Raw genomic sequence first — 16,876 nt, forward strand, 5'->3', positions numbered from 1 at the left:
GTTTTAAAGTGACCATAATTGTTATAAAAGATCTAAAATGCTTATGTTCGATCTAAAGAGTTTAAAGGTGATATAAAGGGTTTAAAAGTGACCTTTACAAAAGACTTTAAAAGCTTTACAAAAGACCTAAAGTGCTAGTTAGCGATTTAAATCATTTATAAGGGATATAAAGGGTTTAGACGTGACCTAAAACGTTATAATAACCTAAACTGCTTATGAGTTACCTAAAGCGTTTATAAGTGATATAAAGGGTTTAGAAGGGACCCAAAGCGCTATAAAAGACCTTTAAGTGTTTAAAGGGTTTAGAACTGACTTTTAGCGTTATAAAACATCAAAAGTGCTTATGAGCGATCTAAAGCATTGATAATTGATTTTAAGGGTGTAGAAGTGAACTAGAGTATTATAAATGACCCAAAGTGTTTATTAGCGCTCTAAAGCGTTTATAAGTGATACAAATTGTTTAAATAGACCTAAATTGTTATAAAAGGACCTAAAGTGCTGATGAGTGATCTAATTGGAATAGAAGGTGTTTCCCCTTTTATCGAAAAGAAGACAAATAGTCTGAGGCTTGTAGCTTTTGAAGGGTAGTCCTAAGCTTGATGAAACTTAGGTTAAAACTAAACCTCTGAATATGGCTGACCAAGGTGGCATCAATGTGGCCACCTGGAATATTTTGACACTGAACCAACCCGGTTCAAAGCTTCTATTAGCCAGAGAATTAAAGAAATATAAAGTTACAATTGCTGGAATCACTGAAACACATTTATCTGGTGATGGTGAGGAGTACAGTGGTGAGGGGCGCACACTGCTTTGGTCTGGTGGTCACCAGAAACGAGGAGGCGTTGGCCTAGTGCTGAACAGTACAGCAGGCAAGGCCCTCCTGTCATTCACACCAGTTACACCCAGGCTCCTGAGAGCTAGGCTCTATGGTAAACATGGAAAAATAACCATAATCACCTGTTATGCCCCCACAAATGAAGCCCAGGAAGATGAAAAGGATGACTTCTATATCCTTTTAAGTTCTGAGCTCTCGTCAGTACCTCCCCATGACTAGCTCGTCCTTCTAGGAATATGAATGCTAGCGTTTCAAATGAGTCTGGCCTGAGGGATTTCGCTGTTAAACCCGTAACAATAGATACCCTAAACGACAACGGAGAGAGAATGTTGAACTGCTGTCTCGCCCACAATCTTACCATTGCAAACACTTGGTTTCAGAGACCCAATATAGCCAAGTACACCTGGTATAGTAATGATGGATCAACGAAGAAGATGCTCGACTACATCATCTTACGCCGGCGATGGCTGTCTTCTGTGCAGAATTGTCGCACCTACCGAGGCGCTGAACTTGGGAACACCGACCATCGTCTTGTTGCAGCCAAAATCCGGCTTCGCATGAAACCTACAAAAGCCAGCCAGAAACCTCGGAAAATTAATACTTACCGTATCCAGCAAGACCCCGCTTTGGCTAAGCAGTATCAGGTCAAAATATCCAAGAGATTTGAGGTTCTTACGCAATGCAATGATAGTGAAGGTGTGTTGATGGTCTTCAAAGAGAATGCTCTTGCAGCTGCAACTAGGGTTGCTGGAATGAAACAGCGTAAGAAAAAGACTGGATCAGCAACGAGTCCCTCGCCATTATTGATTGCAGACGGGAAGCCCGCCTTCGCGGGGACATGACAGCGTATAGGCAATTAAATAAGGAGCGTAACATCATGCTGCACAAAGACCGTAAGACTTTTATTGATAAAAAAGCACGCGAGCTGCAAGAGGCCGCCAAAAAAAAGGACATTGAAACCAAATATAAGATCCTCCGTGAGATCTCAGGTCAATACACTCAAACTACATTGTATCTCCGTAACGCCAATGGCAAAAATATTTACGACAAATCGCAGTGCCTTCGCCAGTGGGATCAACACTCCGAGCAGCTATTGAACTCAGACCCACCTGACCAAATTGACGATGAGATTAATGCTGCGGTTGAGAATGATACACCTGCCCCCGATGGCACTGCATTTACAGCAGAAGAAATTAAAGCAGCAGCATGAAAGCTGAAGAACAACAAAGCGCCGGGAATATGTGGCCTTTCATCAGAACTCCTTAAAAATGGTGATTCATCCATGACCCTCTGGCTACAAATTCTTTTTAATGCTGTGTGGCGCTCTAAAATAATAGCATCAGACTGGAAGACTGTCTTACTTGTGCCAGCCTACAAGAGGAAAGGAAGTAGAGCAGAATGTAATAACTATCGTGGAATAACTCTGCTCTCGGTACCCGACAAACTCTTCACCATGCTGCTCCTCAAGCGGGAAACAAAGTACCTCCATCCCCTTCGTCGCCACCAGCAAGCTGGATTCATGCCGGGAAGGTCAACTATTGAGCAAATCCATACAATTAGACAGCTGATAGAGAAAACTCTAGAATATAAAAGGAAGGCATACATTGCCTTCGTCGATTTTCAATCTGTTTTCGACACTGTCGACAAAAAGGTCATTGTGGTTGATCCTCCAATCTACTGGTGTACCTAAGAAAATTGTCAATCTGTTCAAAGAACTATACAATAAGACCGAAAGTGCTGTTCTTGTAAATGGACAGCTCTCATCACATTTTCAAATTAGAAATGGTGTTCGGCAACGCTGCGCTGCTGCTCCCGAACTCTAAAACTGTGTCATGGACCATGTTCTCAACAAAACACTGCTGGCGCATCCTTTTGGCATCGATTTTGCTTGAAGAGTTCTGGCAAATGTCGACATCGCTGACGATGTTGCACTGGTATGCGAAAATCTCACTGACATCAAAACTGCCCTGGAAACGATAGCATCTGTTGCAGGAAAACTTGGTTTAAATGTAAACGGGACCAATACCAAAATATTACCTTTGGACAACACACCATGCAGCCCCTTGACAACTAGAGAAATACGTGGCTAAGATCTTGAGATAGTGAATCATTTCACCTACGTTTATTCAGTGATCTGCTTAATTAGACATCTAGATAAAGAGATATCAGAAGGGGTTGCAAAGGCTAGTACCGTCTTCGGCCACCTTTTGAGAACAATATTTCACAAATCTTAGATCAGCCTTCCTACGAATGCACGTAATTACTCTGCCTCGGTAGCAAGTATCGTGTTGTACTCGTCAAAGACGCAGTCGCAGATCATGAAGGTAGATGCTGTCCAGACAAAACACCTTCGCAAAATTGAACACGTTAGGCGGCTCTGTACCATGAGTAATAAGTGATGTATTTAAAATATAAAAAAAAATTCTTTCCTTCTAAGGATACTTCCGACATAAATTAAACTTCCCCTAATTAAGTTTAAATCCCGTTTCAAAAAGAAAACTTCTTAATCAGCAAAAGAAAATTTACATTTTAGTCTCAGCCAAATATCGACGCTAATCGGTTTTGAATTTCGCGAAGATAATTGGTAATAAAAAAATCACTAGTTACAAAGTTCACAGGAAGTTTAAGTTATCATAGGAGTGTGGATGTTTAATCATCAAAAATATTAAAAACAAATTATTGGATGGGCAGTTAGCATAATGAGTTTAGTTTGCAAACATAATTACAAGGTAGCGGCCCCTTCACAAGAGTTGGGCCAATCGTGAAATAGGTCTTAGCGCGCAGAATCAAGATTAGTGTTTTATAATGTTAGAAAAGTGTTTTTCGGACAATTATTATGCAGAATTCAGGCAATTACTATTATTCAGAACCCAGGCGTTATGATTAGAGACATTATGCTCCTACCGAAGTGAAGCTTTACCCATATACATACATTGTTGTACATCTGAAATGTAAATTCAATAAATCCATTACTTTTCTATTTATGTTTGTTTTTATTATATGCCCGTATCTCATCGCACAGTAGATAACTATTTCAATTGTACTCCATAGGCAGCGCTCCCTAAGGAATCTGATTCAGAGATAATTCGAGGAAAAGAGGTTACACTTTTGTAGTTACATATTTTATTTTCTCTCTAAGATTGAGAGTGGCGCGGTCACCCATTTACCTTGCTCCCCATTGCTGTGGCGCAGTCTTGGATGGCACAATTACACAATCCTTAGCGTTACAAGTGGCGCGATCGGAAAACTTATAAGGTGCAAGTTAACAGCTTTAAACCTCAACGGTGCAGCGGGCGCGATCAATATACAGATTAAACCCCCCAAAAATAGCTCTTAAACCCCCAAACATTACATTTGGCACAATCGTTAATGCCACAAATGGCGTGGTTGTAAACTTGGAGGAAAACATGCGAACTAGTTATGCTACAAACTTCGTAATTTAAATTTAAATCATTGGAGAGATACAGACTTATAAGAAAAAGTGATTAGGCCTATAACCACTAAGCTATTATAGTATCACCCTTTAAAATACCTCATAGGAGATAATAGCCTCCCCCAAAATAGGTTAAGGGAAAAAAATTATTTTGAGTTAATTCAATCGCAAAAATGTCAGAAGAATTAAGCGAACTATTAATGGCGCAAAAGTTGGTTACGAAAAATATACAAATAGCAAAATATATTACGTAATACGATTGAAAAACAGATATCGATGAATTTAATATCCAATTGGACCAGTTTCAAGAATTAACAAAAACATAGCTAGAAGCGTTAGTCGGTATGCTTCTACTTAGATTAAGAGGGCAGACCTTAACCTTCCTAAAGCAAATTGAAAATACTATAGGGGATGATGACAGCTTGCCGATAAATACATTAGAAAAACTGTTAACGGCATTCAAAGATAGATGCATCGAATCTAGTTCAAAAAATAAATTAAAACACGGAATGGTAAGTTTTGACCATACACAGAATGTAAGAGAATATCTTCATAATATTAGGATTTCAGTAGAAGCAAAATTATGAAAAGGTTCAGGAGAACTGTATGAAAAAATCATACTAGAAGCCTTTTTGCAAGGACTTCCCTCAAAATTATATAGGATGGTAATATCAAAAAATATTGAGACATTGGAACTCGCAGTTAAGGAGTTGGGACGAATGATCGAAATTGATACGATGGTGGCAAATCACAGTAAAACAAAAATAAATAGCCTAGGCGAATCAAACGCAAACCTGACCTTCAAGGGCGATCAAGCTTCTCCTAATTTCTTTTCAAGGGATAACTCCCCAGTGCCACAAAGAAATATAACACAAGAACCCAATAGGCAGAAAACAGTACGCTTTCAGCACATTAAACTAATCAATTATTGAAATAGTTCCACAATTGTAAAATGCTATAACTTTAATCAACCTGGGCATATCGCGAGAGAGTGCCGTTTTTAGGGTATATAAGACCTATCTTAGGGGGATTTGAAAAAATTATACTTTTATCTTTCGTAGGGGTGGGGGTTACATTACCTCACTTTATTAAATTATATAGTTTCAATTTAAGACATTGTCTAGGGAGACATCTCCCCAATTGCACGCCAAGGAATGCTGTCAGCGATACGCAAAACTATGACAACCGTTTGTTCAGGAGAACTAGTTTTAGCACCCGTGATACACTAGTCTATAATCTGGGAATATTGCGGCAATCAGTACCCCCCAAAGCGTACTATCCAAATTCGTATAACCCTCCCTCCAATAGACAAAATAATTATCGATTCGAAAACCAATATGGTGCAAGGATGGTATATAGAAATCCCGAAAAACTGCCGACGGGATATGAAAATTTTTCAAGCCAACGGCATTTGCAGTTGACGCCAGCACCCGGCACTGGCGCAAGAAATCCAAACTATCGTAATAATACATGGCAAAATCGACAAACAAATGAAAATCAATAAGCTAGAGGATTCCATGAACATATCCGAATCTCTAATGCAGACACCGACGTATAAAATAAATCCTCAGGGAAACGTGTCAGGCCCCTCAGAAGAATAAATTGGACCCAGAAGGGGCCTAGAATATTTTATAGATCCACACCAAATTTTTTACCGTCCTTTAGTGATAGTAATAATAAGTTACCTATATTTAATGATTTTTTTGTGGCAAATGTTTACTTTAAGGCTTTAATTGACTCTGGTGCCACGGCTAATATCATAAGCTCATGCGTATTTAATATTGCCTCTGCAAATTAGGCGACAGAGGAGTTTTGATAATACCAACTTAACTAGCGTAAAAGGGCATAAATTGAACGCAAAAGGCTCAATCCGCCTCAACCTAAAAAGGAATAATATATTTTTTCTGACAAACTTTATAATATGCAACAATTTTCCGTATGAAGCCATCATCGGCGCAAATTTTTAAGTTCGAATAAGGTATTATTAGACATAGCGAACGAAAGGCTTGTCCACCCGGCTAAGGTAGGGGAAGGAATTTCTACCTTAAGAAATTGTAACAGAGGTTACGAAGAGAATGTAACAGTAAATAAAATTTCTGGCGGTACAATGTCACAATCTTTGAACCTCATGTCTCGCTACAAAGATGACATGGCATAATCAGAAATTTGTTTAATTATTCTGAGAAACATTGCAGAGATGAAGTAAATTCACATAATAAGTGGATTAAATCTGCAAAAATAAAAATAGGAGATATGCGACGATAAAGGTCGAATCAAATCAAGGAAATAGTGGAATTATGGAAAAAAGTAGGGAACCCCAATGTGGTTCAGGCGCAGCCAATATTATTGGCGGATAGCGCCAGTCTAAATTTAATAGACAATGAAAATAAAGAGAAATATTATGGATTCGCGATAAGAAAAACAAAAATCCCTCCCAAAACGATGCAAAGAATTCAAATATCACAGATGATTGAACCAGTGGATAGCAAATCCGAAATATGGCTTGCGATCCCATCGAATGAAATTCCTGAAAATCTGTTATGCAAAGAACAGATTATATATTACGACAAAGAAGAAGCTTTTATTTGGGTAACTAATAACCATGAAAATTATACAATTACAATAAAAAAAGGAACATGTTTAGTTCAAATCCAAGTTATCTCAGAGAATGATTTAGATAGGTGGGAAAATTCCAGAAGAAACCTTGTTAACGGCATTAAAACCTCAATTAACAAATATTCTCTAACTAAATCGCAATTCTTAAACAAATTTAATATGGATCATATTACGGACTTAGAACTTAAGAAAAAATTATGCGAATTATTATGGAATTTCAAAGATGTGTTTTCCGCATCTGAAGATGACTTCGGACTGATATCATTTTATGAACATTCAATTCTAACGAGCGGTAATCCTGTCGCGAAACAGCCATATCGTCTGCCGTATAAGCACAAAGAGTAGTTAAAAAATAAAATTCACGAATTAGAAAAAATGAAATTATACGCCCCAGTATAAGTCCGTATTCTGCACCAGTGTTCATAGTACCGAAGAAGAATAGTTATCATACTCTTGCTGTAGATTATACAGCTATTAACAAACTAATAGTTAGTGACAAATTTACTTTACCGTGATAGACGAATCCTTGCTTATATCTCGATCAAAAACAAAATTTTTACTTCTTTAGATCTTACCCAAGGCTACCACCAAGTGAAAATAGCCGAAAAAAATGTCTATAAAACTGCGTTTTCTACAACTGAATGTGGTTCCTATGAATACTTAAGAGTACCTTTTGGACTTAAGACAAGTTCAAGCGCGCTATGTAGACCCTTATTACATCTATTAAGAGGATTAAAGAATATCATTCATTTTGTTGATGATGTCATATGCGTAGGAGAAAACGCTGAACAACACTTAGCAACATTACCTAATGTGTTCGAGAAATTCAGAGAGGGCAATTTAAAATGCCGGCCTGAAAAAGTAAATCTATTTCAACCTAAAATTAAATTTTTTGGAGTAGTGGTGACGCAAGGAGAGATATCCCCAGACCCAGACAAAATAAAATTTGTTGAAAACCTCCAACCCCCTAGAACTATGAAAGAATTAAGAAGAATTCTAGGCTTTACTGGTTAATTCAGAAGATTCGTGCCCAATTATGCCCAAATTGCGAAACCCCTCAAGGAGTTAACTAAATGGAGTTCCCAAAGTATTACCTGGTCCCAGGAAGCTCCAAATTCCGTAGGCTGTCTCAAAAAGGCACTCACTTCGGAACCAATATTATCGCTGTCTGATTTTGAAAACGGACAATTCGTGGTCACAACCGATGCAAGTTCGAAGGGCATTGGCGCTATTCTTTCGCAAATAATCCCGGTAGAAAACCCTAATCCTCTAGAGGGAACGCCTAAACAAATCACTAGTTACAAAGTTCACAGGAAGTTTAAGTTATCATAGGAGTGTGGATGTTTAATCCTCAAAAATATTAAAAACAAATTATTGGATGGGTAGTTAGCATAATGAGTTTAGTTTGCAAACATAATTACAAGGTATCGGGCCCTTCACAAGAGTTGGGCCAATCGTGAAATAGGTCTTAGCGCGCAGAATCAAGAATAGTGTTTTATAATGCGCGGGTACCTGCAGTACCCGCGCACTTTTAAAAACCCCACGGGAATTCTAACTAGATGGATTATAAAATCCAAGATCTAGATTATGAATTTGAATATTTAAAAGGTAAACAAAATGCAGCTTGTGATTTTTTGAGTAGATTCTCAGAAAATATGCCGTCGGAAGCCAAGGAGAACAAAATTAACCCTATCAATACTAAGAGTAAACGTAAATGTAAGAAAAACAAAGTCAAAGACACAGTAAAAGAAAATAAGGATAACTATTGTCCCTTGTCTTTAGAAAATATAAAAAGAAATCAAAAAAGGACAAAATGTTCTTAGCAGTTATTAATTATTTTGTGAATGATGATGCGTTATCAGATAAATTCAAAACTCTTAGTAAAGAAATAGATAATTTTTACTATGATCTTGATGAAGAAATACTATGCAGAATCATGACTGCTGAGGCAAATAGAACCAAACCTCAATAGTACCTGTATTACCCTAAAACTTAATAATTCGAATATTTTCATTCAGATATAGGTGGACATTTAGGAATAACGAAAACTTTCTATAAATTAAAACAATATTTTTAGATGCCGTCGGCAGTACCAAAACTTAAAGAATATGTGAGTACATGCGAAGCGTGTAACTTAAGAAAAAAACCCCAAGCCTATCCTAACCCCCCAATGGGAAGAGTCCCGGTAGTGAGATACCCCTATGGTAGTGTCTCATTTAATTTCTATGGAACCAGTGGTGGCTTACCTGTATCCAACAGAGGTCATACTTGTATTCTTTCAGTTATAGATCACTTTTCCGGATTTACTTTTGCAAAAGCATCAATAAATCAAGGCGCTTACGCCACGAGTAAGGCGTTAGCGAAATTATTTTTAAATTTGGCACTCCCAATAAGGTTTTAAGTGATAACGGAAACAATTTTGTTTCAAAAGTAACAAAAGACTTAATGAGTTTTCTTAACATAGAGAAACTGGTGACTTCCCCATATCACCCACAAGCTAATGGTAAAATAGAAAATAGGCATAAAATATTTTCGAATGCATTAAGCATTTATACAAAGGACATCAGGAACGATAGGGGTCAATTCTTACCTTGTTTAAATAACATAATCAATACTGCTTATTCAGAAACAACCAGAGACAACTCTTTTTATTTACTTTTTGGTCGTGATTCTAAAACCTCCCATGACGAGATTATTGAATCCCGGCAATATTAAAATAACACGGAGGATTACAAACAAAAATTCCTAAATAGAATTAGAAGAACTTATAAGATAGTAAAACAAGAGTTGGGAAGATATAGAATAAATCAAGAGCTAAAGTATAAATCATTATACTTTTAAAATGGTGAACCCCGATAGTGGAAGAACTTACAAGGCACATGTTAGCTGAATAAAAAGTGCAAAATTTCCAGAAAGATGGGTATCGCGTCTCTCGTCTACCGATTCGTCAGACGCAGAAAATGTGCCCCCTAAATCAAGATTGGCAGAGCTAAAGCCCTTTAATTTCAAGCAAGACTATTTCGAGAATGATAGTGACCAGGAAAACTTTGAAGAATTTTTACCTATGAAAAATCTAGTTATTCCTAAAAGAAAATCCTTAATACCAGTGAGAATAAATCGCCAAAAAGCCCAGAAAGTTCATCATCGGAGAGCGAAGGAGAATTAGATTATACGATATCTCCGAAAACCCAATTTTTTCCTGATAGAATTTCGACACCTTGTCCCCTCAAAAGATTTCCGGATGATATGGTTTCCCCAGCAACCCCAATAGAGAGACCCCTGTCACTACAGGAGGAATTGAACAGAGCTGTAGAAACTCCGGGTATTACGGCAAAGAAAACTCCTCCCAAAGATTCAATTAAAACCAATCTGCGAGAAGCTATGGATTTAATAAATTTCCCCATAAAAACGAGGCAAAGTACATTGCCTTGGAATCAAACTCCCAAGGATGACCAGCAAGGACAATATCATGATATAACTGTGTCCAAGGTCAAGCCTAAGCAATGGACTTCATGGAGGGAAACACTAGTGCAAAACATGCCCCATCCCCCTGAAGACATGGCATTTAAACAATGGCGGAACCCCGCAAAAACTTTTGATCCCTCTCAGGGCTCTCAAGAGTCCTTCAAATCTCCCGAGATGAAAACTCAAAGCGAGGGCTTAGAGAACAAACCTTCTACTTCCAGAGGAGTAGAAATTTACGATGGAAGGGCAGGTGATGCCTCACAAACGCGACGTACCACTTCTAAAAGTTCTAATGCGGATTCATCGGAAACCAGTTCTGAAGAGTCTGAAGGCGAATCAGACCATAGGGTAGTTAAAAAAAACAGGAAAGTCAAAACCGACTTCAGCGGCCGCACACGCGAAAGAAACAGTATTAAAAGGGCAAGAATTTTTGAAAAAACAATACAAAAAATTTGATCTTATATCACTAGCAAAACCTAAAAAGAAAAAACCGCAAGAAACAGAAAAAAGGTAACCCCACAGTCAGGTAGAACGGTTTCGGTGTCATGGAGGAATAATAATTTAGGAACTTGTTGCGTATGATTAAAAATTATACAACTACGAAAATACTATTGCTACGGAGGCTTGCGTTTACTTATCGGGAGCTACCCGGAGGATGGTGGATCTCAACTCCCTTACGAGAATCAACTGTACCTCTACAAAGGTGAACTAATCAATAAACAACCCAAAATAAACCCAGTTATCGAGATTAATGGCAAATTCTAATGAACAGTTATTCGCAGTAGTAACAATTCCATTGATAAACCAGCAATCCATTTACGACTTGTACAAAATTTCGACGTTCCCTGCTAATATAAAAAAGACGAATTCAATTATGACTATCATACCTGAAACAAACTGTTGACCTTCTGACCAATATAAAAAAAAGTGTGTCAAATCCAATTCACAAAACTTATGAAAGTACTTATCATTAGAATATCTAGTTTACCATATTACATTACCCATATATAGCGACAAACCCGGATCTTGTATGTTAGCTATACTTTTAATAGACGTAGCATACAAATATTTCCTTAATGAGCATCTCCCTTATCATTTCCTGAAGGTTCCAAACTAATATACCCACCCATTCATGAGTTATGCTTTTTTGACATTCCGCACACACATAACGTGTTTTGATTTAGTTCAGCACCCTCCTCAACATTTTCTAAAAGCCTCACCAGGTTTCCCTTCGCCTTTTTGGAAAATTTAGTTCAAACATGCATACCTTTCTCAATGACGCGTACTATATGTAAGCAACGAACGAATTGCCTAACCTTAACCTGAAGACTTTGGGGAGGTTGACATCCCCAAAGATGTAATTACTGGCCATTTCAATAATGGTGAGCGAAATAGTTCTCTTAAAACTTTGATAGGATATGTTTTGGGGAATGATAGGTTTGTGGGGGAAGGGCAGGTTGCGCTCCATTCACTTTTGGCTCTTAAAAAGGGCACTATATCTTCCGACTTCCGATCCGAAGTTTATACCGCCATCCGTTCCATAAAAACCTAATATGTTCGGGGCATAACTTACAACCCTTGCCCCTGGGCTCTAGAGGGTTGTGTCTACCCGGAAGCTATTGTTGCCCTCCATCAACTTAACTCTTAAAACGGAAGTAGAACTATACATTTTCAATCAAATGAGCTTCCTCTAAAGTTCAAACAACCCCCCCTTTCACAAAAAGCTTATATGGCCCCGGGGCATAGCTTACAACCCTGGCCTCGAGACTATAAGGGGGTTATGTCAACACCAAAGGCCTTGTTATGCGATCTTTGGACTTCTTTTGAACAAATGACTATTTCAAAATTTCCATTGGATACGATTGGGGAAAATAGACCGTAAGGAGGGGGAGGGGGCTCGTTTCCCTCTGATTATTTTGACTCTTAAAAAGGGCACTATAATTTCTCATTTCCAATCCAATGAGCCCCTTGCGAAGTTTATACCACCACCCTTTCCATTTTTACCTTATAGGTCCCTGGGGAATTGCTTACAACCCTTGTCCTGAGGGCTGTGGGAGGGGGGCATCAGCTTTAAATACATAATTACTGGACCTTTCAACTACGCTGAAAAAAATTACTATAACTAAATTTTTGGTGTATGTTTTTGGGGGAATGATTGGCGTGGAGGGGGGTAGCTGCCCTCCGATCACACAGACTCCTAAAAAGGGCACTATAACTTTTGATTACCAATCCAATGAACCCCCTCCGAAGCTTATACAACCACCATTTCTATAAGAAACCTTATATGCCCCCAGGGCATAACTTACAACCCTTTCCCTGAGAGCTGTGGGGGGGGGAGGGGGCTGTCATTCTCAAAGACATGATTTCCAGACCATTTAACTACGCTGAACAAAAAGGTTATCTGAGAATTTTGTTTGTATATGTTTGGGGGAATGATGGGCGGGGGGGAGGGGGTAGCTGCCCTCCGATCACTTTGGCTCTTAATAGAGGCACTAGAACTTCTGATAACCAATCTAATAAGCCCCCTCCGAAGCTAATACGACCACCCTTTCTATAAAAACCTTATATGTCCCCAGGGCATAACTTACAACCCTTGCCCTGAGGGCCTCGGGGGGGGGGGTTTGTCTTTCTCAGACATAATTTCCAGACCTTTTAACTACACTGAACAAAATGGTTATCTGAGAATTTTGATTGTCTGTGTGTGGGGGAATGATGGGCGGGGAGAGTAACTGCCCTCCGATTCCTTTGGCTCTTAATAAAGACACTAGAACTTCTGATCACCAATCTAATAAGCCCCCTCCGAAGCTTATACGACCACCCGTTCTATAAAAACCTTTTACGCCCCCAGGGCATGACTTGCAACCCTTGCCCTAAGCGCTGTGGGGAGGGGAAGGGGGTCGTCATCGTCAAAGACATAATTTCCAGACCTTTCAACTACGCTGAACAAAATACCTATCTCAAGATTTCGACTGGATGCGTTTAGGGGAATGACGGGCGTGGGGGATAGCTGCCCTCCAATCACTTTGACTCTTAAAAAAGGCACTAGCCCCTTCAATTTCCAATCGAATAAGCCCTTTTTGAAGTTTCTGCGACAACTTCTATTCGAAGTGCCCTGGACTAAAAAAAAAATAATAATACATTGTGCCCACATGGATCTTTACTTAGGCAGCGCTATTACGCTGCCTATGATAAATAAACCAAGAACTTGCTATCTAGAAAAGTTACAGCTTATTAAGCTCTGGCGTGTTATATAATTAACATATTATACAAACATAATCAGAAGATATAGCATAAATATAAGACGTGTTAAATAAATATAATTAATAATTAACTTGAATTTGTTTTTTGGCAAGCGCTATTAAACGCAATTCAACAGATGCAATTTCCTGTCGAACAAATGCAAATTTGACACAATGGGATGGAGGAATTCACAGTTTATATAATTATCCATTATGATCTTTCCCTATCTCACCCATTATAAAAACCCGGACCAAGGTGCAAGTGCTCCAGAGAACGTTTTTGCAGATAGAAACATAGGCGGCATCAGATTTTTTCACGGGTAGACAGGTCAGACTGTGATCTAATCAGAAACAAGAGGAAACCCGCTATTACGAGTAATGCACTTTGTTGGAAACAATCAGAAACAGACTAACCCGCTAATGCAGAAAGAAGTGGGAGGAGCTTTTTGTTCGCACCGAGAACGAAGACCAGAAATGATCTGCGATAAGCTTACTGGATAATTATATGAACTGTGGAGGAATTTTAGGAAAATAGTTTGTGAAGTCGCTGATTATGTCTTAGGGAAGAAAGTTAGAACCGCAGCTAGGATTATTAGTGAAAATGCTTTGTGTTTAATATAGAGGAGGAGGGGCTTATTTGAGTGATAGATCACATGCAAATAAATAGAATGTAAATAAAGTGCAGAAAGCATTAAAATATGAATTAAGGAGGTGTGAAGTGGAGATTATGGATAAAATTATCGAAGATCTTGAAGATGCAGCCAGACGACATAATAGTAAAATATTGTACTGGCATGTACAATAATGACAGTACTAAAAAAATTAAAAAATAATAAGGTCCCAGGTGTTGATTTATGAGGTAAATGAGTTTTTAAATATGGTGGTTGTGAGGTTAGATATAATCTAACGAAGGTTATGAACATTGTTTTTAAAAATTGAAATACCAAGCCATTTCGGGAGTACACTAATTAAACCCCTCCATAAGAAAGATGATTAAAGTGAGTGTGGTAATGATATAGGCCTGGTTTCTGGTTTCTGTAGGAAGCAATCACTGTGCTTCCGATAGGCTCTAGATACAATTTTAAGAGACAAACAGTGTGGTTTTAGGAAGGGTAGAGGATATCCCGACCAAATTTTAGATTAATGATTGAGAAGTGCCTGAGTCGTCAAACCCTTTTAGTCCTCAATTGTATAGATTATGACCAAGCGTTTGATTCAGCTAATAGAATAGCTTTAGCGAAGGTCCTATCCTTGTATGGTATACAGCAGCGTAATTTCGTCAAAATCCTGGGGGGGGGGGCAAAAGTTGGAGCTAATTTTTTTTCAAATCAAGTGAAATTGATAGTGAAGAATGGAAAACGAGCCATATAGTACCATAAAGAAAAAGATATACTAAAGAAAACTGAACTGTTTCTCTGAATGCTTGAATTATGCAGGCTTATCATAGTTTTGACAAGATTTTTGAAGAAACTAAATTTCAGCTGGGAGGGGGGAGTGGGTTCTAGAGGGGGCAGTTGCCCACTGTTCTATAGTAAATTACACCCCTGATGATATACTAGATAAATGCACTAAAGTGATTAGTGTTATGTACGAGAATAACATTGCTGCGGGCTGCGGTTAAGGTAGGAAATGATGTTAGTAACTGGTTCCGTATTAAATCAGGACTTAAACAGGGTTACGTTCTACCCCCCTTCATATGGATCATTTTGATGGATTTTGTTATAAGGACCACAAAAAAGGCAATGGGAGACTTCGGAATCAAATAGGGAAGAACAACTCTCCAAGACTTAGATTATGCTGATGATTTAAGCATCCTAGATGAAAATTTTTAGCAAAATGAATTACCTTTTAGAGGTTTTGCGAGTTCAGGGTGCAAGAAGAGGTTTGGAAATTAATGCTATGAAGACAAGTCACTAAGACTAGGAATAAGTGAAGGTGAAGAGGTGATGTTGGGTAGTGAGATGATTGATCAGGTGTACAGCTTCACTTACCTAGGTAGTATTATTAGTAAAGATGGTCGGTACAGTGAAGAAGCTAAAAGTAGAATAGCCAGGGGGCCAGGGTATTTTTTTCACAGTTGAAAAAGGATTGTTTTATGTGCCCGAATGACGGTCTATAGCTCAAACAGTAAGCTGTACAAAAAATGCGGTTCAATCCCGCTTTCTAAGGCTTTAATGACAGAAAGGATGAGATGGCTAGGACACGTTCTGCGGGTGAAGAAAGAAAGCTAGCCAAAGATCGTCTAGGAAGATTGGCCAACCGTCTAGGATAAAACAAAAAGCAAGTCGTCCCCAAATGGAGTGGGAGGATGTCGTAAGGAAAGATTTAATTGAAACTGAAACTTCTTGAGAATGTAAGGAGGCAGGCTTTAAATAAATTGGGAATGGAGGAGGAGCGTGCGTAGCTGTGTTGGCCTCAGGTGGCTTTGTGCTGCAGTGAGTTGTTAGTAGTAGTATTATTAGTTGAAAGCCAAAAACTAATTGCAATAAGCTTATTGATCGCAGGGTTGTGAAAACAACATACAGGTTGATTCAGTGTTAAATCATATTTTTGATAAGGATAAAGGTAAATTTAAGTAAATTTAGTATGGACTTTGTAAGATTGGCGTCAATACATATTTAGTCCTTGATGGCTGGAAGTGTTATGCCAATTATTGTAATGATTCTACTAATGTACAAATTTTAAACTCAATTTAGGGGCTTTGGTGCTAAAACCTTCAATTGAAAGCGGTTTTAAGTTGCTTAGCCTTCAATAAAATATTATTTGCTTAGATTTTTGGATCTGCTCTGTATTTCCTCTGAGTAATTTTTCAACCATTGTAATATACTTAGGGTGATACTAATAAATAAATAAAAAAAAATACACAAAACAAGCAGCATCAATCACTTTCTATCGTTTAATATACCTGTTCAATAGCAAGGCAGCTAATTATGCAGTACTGCTTCATGTAAATCACTGCATAGAATTTTAATAGTCCAGTCTTAGACAGCATATGCATATTAATTACTTCAGTTTTTATTTTCAGATATTCCTCTTCTTCTATTAAGCCCTTTAGTAACATAACGCTTAGTATCGGTATAGAAAATGAGTTTTTTTCTGAAAAGCATCGATTCTTTTCATACAATACCTCAAAGCAGTGATAGTTCGATATCAATACAAAGTATCGCCCAACACCAAGGTCAACGCAACATCACTTTATAAAGAACCAGTTTTCTCTTAAAATTATTTTTTCCTCCTTCCAAAACCTTGGGGAGGGTGGAGCTTTAAAATATTTTTGAGAAAGCTGAT

The 16,876-nt window shown here is 38.2% G+C and overlaps 2 protein-coding genes across 2 annotated transcripts; both read left to right on the forward strand.

Annotated features, from left to right (window-relative positions):
• The first annotated feature begins 631 nt into the window (after window positions 1–631).
• LOC148940722 (protein CFDP2-like) lies at window positions 632–1,054 on the forward strand. Its single transcript, XM_089105053.1, has one exon. It carries the CDS (start codon window positions 632–634, stop codon window positions 1,052–1,054), a length of 423 nt encoding a protein of 140 aa, XP_088961179.1.
• A 17-nt stretch (window positions 1,055–1,071) lies between these two features.
• LOC148940723 (uncharacterized) lies at window positions 1,072–1,677 on the forward strand. The gene has a single exon (XM_089105054.1). The coding sequence runs from the start codon at window positions 1,072–1,074 to the stop codon at window positions 1,675–1,677; it is 606 nt and encodes a 201-aa protein (XP_088961180.1).
• The last annotated feature ends 15,199 nt before the right edge of the window (window positions 1,678–16,876 follow it).

This window comes from Artemia sp. Qi Xiang Cuo, chromosome 19, assembly GCF_049724085.1.
Source record: "Artemia sp. Qi Xiang Cuo chromosome 19, ASM4972408v1, whole genome shotgun sequence".
Taxonomy (NCBI): Eukaryota; Metazoa; Arthropoda; class Branchiopoda; order Anostraca; family Artemiidae; genus Artemia; species Artemia sp. Qi Xiang Cuo.

Bases quoted from the DNA above. Each gene is read 5' to 3' on its own strand.
- LOC148940722 (XM_089105053.1), top strand. From the start codon at position 632: ATGGCTGACCAAGGTGGCATCAATGTGGCCACCTGGAATATTTTGACA.
- LOC148940723 (XM_089105054.1), top strand. From the start codon at position 1,072: ATGAATGCTAGCGTTTCAAATGAGTCTGGCCTGAGGGATTTCGCTGTT.